Source organism: Anopheles coustani, chromosome 3, assembly GCF_943734705.1.
Source record: "Anopheles coustani chromosome 3, idAnoCousDA_361_x.2, whole genome shotgun sequence".
Taxonomy (NCBI): Eukaryota; Metazoa; Arthropoda; class Insecta; order Diptera; family Culicidae; genus Anopheles; species Anopheles coustani.
In genome coordinates this window covers 72,717,263-72,721,951 of record NC_071288.1, presented here as the reverse complement: position 1 = coordinate 72,721,951, position 4,689 = coordinate 72,717,263, and the positions used below count along the sequence as shown (strand labels likewise).

General features: G+C 45.7%; 1 protein-coding gene across 1 annotated transcript; it reads right to left on the bottom strand.

The window, feature by feature from the left end:
- Positions 1-361: 361 nt before the first annotated feature.
- Positions 362-4,307, bottom strand: LOC131259073 (epoxide hydrolase 1-like). Its single transcript, XM_058260491.1, has 5 exons — positions 4,045-4,307; positions 3,801-3,925; positions 3,619-3,731; positions 869-1,037; positions 362-775 (listed from the first exon to the last, which is right to left on the bottom strand). Exons 1-5 carry the CDS (start codon positions 4,246-4,248, stop codon positions 364-366), a joined length of 1,023 nt encoding a protein of 340 aa, XP_058116474.1. The 5' UTR covers positions 4,249-4,307; the 3' UTR covers positions 362-363.
- Positions 4,308-4,689: the final 382 nt, after the last annotated feature.

The following is a 4,689-nucleotide window of genomic DNA, read 5'->3' as shown; positions in this document are numbered from 1 at the left end:
TCGTGGGTCGGCGGGAGGAAATCGGTACCGATTCGGTACGGGGTAGGGATTTTCTTCGTTTCCATTTGTTTGTAGGTGTTGCAGGGGGAGCTGCGGGTATGAGGAGCGAACTTTTCCGACCAGCATCCCACGCGTCGAATTTAATAATTTTCACACGGTTCGCCAGGGTGTTTTTATTAGTTACTTCACCCGGCTACCATGCCATAGTGTATGTGTGTGTGTGAGTGCGTGGTAGTAAAGGTCAGAGCGATTGGTATTTTTTTAAATATGGAGTCTTTCACGGTAACTCACATTTTCGGTTTTAATATAAATAAAATCATCTGCAATAACAACGCGAAGCAGCAGCATTTCGCTCGCCCGCCTCTAGTTCTTCTTCGCCAGGAACTCGCGCATGTACCGGTTGACTAGCTCGGGATTGTGCTGCTGCAGGAAGTGGTCCACGCCGGGCACAATCTTGAACTCCAAGTTGTCAAACTCCCGCTGCATCAGCGGGCCCGTTTCCTTGGAGATGTAGAGATCTTTCTCGCCCAACAGATACAGCCCGGGGGCGAACGTCTTCGGTCGGGGCGGGCGCAGCTCGTCCGAGAAGAACCGGAAGTTGTCCCGATAATAGTTGATTGGGTACGTTAGCGCGCCGGGCTTGGCGAAGGTGTATTTGTACGCCTCGATCACCTCGTCGCCGCCGTGCTCCCGGAACAGCATTTTAAAGATGCGGAGGTCCATCATCCGGACGAAGAATTCCGGCAACCATGGCATCTGGTAGAAGAAGATGTACCTGCAGGATACAAGAAATGGGAACAGTTGGAAGCGTTGAGCTAGGGGAGGTAGATCGATGACGATTCGAAGGCAATGCTTCACCACTGCTTACCAGGACATTCGGAACTGTTCCTTGCTGGTGCTGTACAGCTTGCGGGCGACCTTCCGCGACGGAGCATCCATCATTATGTACCGGTCGACCATGTCCATGTGTTTGGTAATGAAATGCCACCCAATCACTGCGCCCCAATCGTGCGCGACAAGGGTAAACTTTTGGCGTCCTAAAAGTATTCAAATGGGATTAATTTAGTTTTTCAAAAGGATTTACACATTTTACTATTTAAAAAAGACAAATTTTAACTACTTTCATGCAAAAAACGGAAAACGCTAGCAACTATCTGTTGAAAGCAAAATAAAGAGTAGCATTTCTTTATACTTCAGAAGAAGTTCGACAACTGTATCATTTAAATTGAACCCACCGTGGCCAAAACTTTAAACCAACTACGTTTGATTATATGTTGAAACATCCAGCTTTATCGCAGAACGAACTTGTTTGATATTGTGAGACATTTCCTCTGCGATAAGTGGTAAAAACCATGGTACTTTATGTTGCTTTTGAAGGTTGTTACAGTATATTTCAAATGTTTTGGGGTCCCTTAACTCCCATAGAGCGTCGTATCGTGTCCAAAAACCAGCGAGAAAGCTATGCCAAAAGCCACTGTTCTTTCTGTCAAGAATTCCGGCGTACGGAGAACGTTTCCTTTCGGAATTAAGCAACTTTTTCAGAATTCATCATAAAGAGTACGATCCAGTGATTTGGACATACCTAACCAAAGTAAATCATGCCCAAAAATCGTCGGAGAAGTTGAACCGGTCAAATATAATTAATATACCCCACACTACTAACCCTCCTTATGCCTCTCAACTACAACCAACTGAAAAACCATTCACAACTCTTAAAGGTAGGACCTATTACAACATTTTAAAGTCCAAACGGAGTAGCATTTGGTCATGAATGCCACACAACAACTGAAAAACATCCCTACACGACTGGACCGTAAGACCGGCTTACTGGCCGTCGGAATATTTTTTGAAAGTACTAAGAAGATGTAACTTTACAATAAAATTTACTTCGTTCAATTAGCTTGGTTAACTTTTTTCTTATTGCCGATGAAAGTTTGTCTATTTTGTTTAATGCAAACGTCCAATATTACTGGGGATTTATATTTTGGAAAGCCTTTTGAAAAGGAGACAAACTGGTAAAGTAACTAACAATCTAAAAATCCTCCCGTTCGAAAATAGGCATGTTTCATCAAAAATGCCCTCTTTTGAATCATCGCACCGAACTGAGGAGGAATTTTACGATCAAGTTGACCCTAACATCAAGTTGGATAGCCGTTAAACGTGAAAGAAAATCAAACATCTCAATGGTTGTCGCAAGCCAGATTGACTACGAGCCGAAGCGTAGCTGACAAATTTCGGCGTGACCTTACGCAACTTGCGATAAGGGCCTTCGCGTGAGTCATGGTATGCTTCAAACAGAGACCCTTCCCAACAGCGTCCCAAGCGTCACAACGAGCCGATCGCAGATCATGAACCGAGGTGATCCAACATCCATCAGCTTATCGCATTGCCATTAATCGGTTGAAATAAAATTCCCACACAGTTCGATTCGAGCTGCCCAAAACAGTAAAAACACTTCCACAGTACACCGGAGGTAAAAACATCCAAGGTAAAGGTTAAATGATTAGTTAATCACATTCACCTTGCTTGCGGCAACGCTAAGAGCTACCCGGTGTAGGTTATTTAAACGTTTTTAACCCTCACAGAGAGTTTTTAAACGGCAGAAACAAACATGAATTTTTTAAAACATATCCAGAGCGTTTTTGAATGACTCTACAGGCTTAAACGGTTCCATATAATATAATATGTATTATCATTCCACAATTTTCCCAAAAAAATGCTATCGATCAAGTTGCTTAAAACTATGGTGTAGTTGTAGTTGAATTGAACAAGGATATTTTGATTAATTTAAAGCAACTCAAAACATGTAACAACACTAATACTTGTTTTCTTCTTTAAAACAGCTTAATAACGCATTTCACTAGAATTTTTTTGTTATAAAACGATAAAATAAAACTTATTTGAAGCATATGATTCGATTCGGCTATGATGTTTACCTCAACCTCTCAAGCGACCAGTTATATCACTTTACCGTTTTCCAACGACCATAAAAAGGTTGATCCCGAAGGCTAAACATAAGATGGGCAATCGATAGCTGCCGACAACCATAAACCGAAGGTCATTTCTCCATAGAAAGGAGAAAAAAACATCCGATATGAGTTGATACAACTCATCTCAAGGTGTGACATGACACAAATTGCATGAAAATAAACAGATGCCTCGGTGGTATGTATTTGCGCTGTCTATTGGCAATTACACAATTCCTTCAACAACTTATGAGAAATGAACGTCCAAAACGTGATTTATCGTATCGGAGGTAAACACGGCCCACGGGAAGCACATGGTTCGAAAGCGTCCCGCCGTAAGGCATCTGTTTGTAATTGTGCTACACGTGAATTTTGGGATTTCGCAACCGGTCCCGCCGAATCACGCATAAACGCGGTGGACAAACACAATCGCTGCAACGGTGTAGCAACAGGTCGCCTGTACTATCTGTCGACGGTACACTCGCTTATCGCCATGCTGCGGCCGGGTACCGTGGGGCCCCCATTCACATAACTCGCTGGTCATGCGCCGGACATTGTGAACTTTGCACAGGTATAGCGGTGCGGTATCAGCAAGCACTTAGCACCTTCGGAGGAGGAACCCTCGCCCACAAACTCGCCGACCGTTGCTTACCTAATGCACGCACGAGGCACCGAATGTCTTCCGTCATATTGTCAATCCGGTACGCGTATCGGTACTCGGGTTTCGCCGTGTCACCGTAGCCACGCATATCCAGCGCCACGACCCTGGTGGGAGAAAGGAAGGAAAACTATTACCCATCGCCGGGAGGCGGACGGAAGCCGACCGACACCTACCAGTAGTCTTTGGAAAACTCCTTCAGCTGGTAGCGCCAGGAGTACCAGAACTCGGGAAAGCCATGCACGAACAGCATCAGCGGCTTCGAGGGATCCCCATTTTCCACGTAGTGAATCTTGATGCCCTACACACCGTGGAAATGAAAGCGAAATCAAACCCGCTAGAATTGATATGACCTTGAGAAACGCCAGCCGGTCGACCGGCCGGCATCGGAACGTTTCGTAACACGGATAAACAACTCACGTTGGCGTTCTGGTACTTGTCGACACCACAACCGTGATCGCGTAGACTTGGCGGCGGCACTGGCCGCTCCTTGGTGACCCAAAACTTGGTGTGCGGCTTGGTGACGAACATCACCAGTAGGCTGAAGGCGACGCGTGCACTGTAGAACAGGCACATCGCGTACGCCACGACGAACGAGATCGTCTCCCGGATGTAGTACATCATCTTGGGGACGCTAGGTTTTTCTTTTTTTTTTGTTAATTACCAACTCACGGGACAGGGCGTTCGACGTCGTACACTGTTAGAGATAGTGCGATCTGGTGCGACCGGGATTCGACGAGACACTGACACAAGGCGGTCGCGCACGACGCGCTTCTCCCGTGTGATGACGATTGCTGCTGCAGCTGTGTGGGGCGCGTTTGCGCCAAAGTTTGATTAACCGCGGCGGAGGAGGCGGAGGAGGAGGAGGCCACCAATGGTGGTACGGTAAGGGCGGGAGCAGAAAGATAGCCGCGTTGGAGCGTCGACACAGTGGTGGAAATATGAGTGTGCATAGAGGAAGTTTTGTAATTAATCAATTACTCATATACTTTTCAAGGAGAGAACAAACATATAAACATGTAGAAGTATGCCATATTGTGTAGAATACGTGATACAGTAGTTGTG

Coding starts and splice junctions, on each gene's coding strand:
- LOC131259073 (XM_058260491.1), bottom strand. CDS start 4,248: ATGATGTACTACATCCGGGAGACGATCTCGTTCGTCGTGGCGTACGCG. Junction 3,926..4,044: donor ACAAGTACCAGAACGCCAAC/GTGAGTTGTTTA, acceptor CACGGTGTGTAG/GGCATCAAGATTCACTACGT. Junction 776..868: donor GAACAGTTCCGAATGTCCTG/GTAAGCAGTGGT, acceptor TGTATCCTGCAG/GTACATCTTCTTCTACCAGA.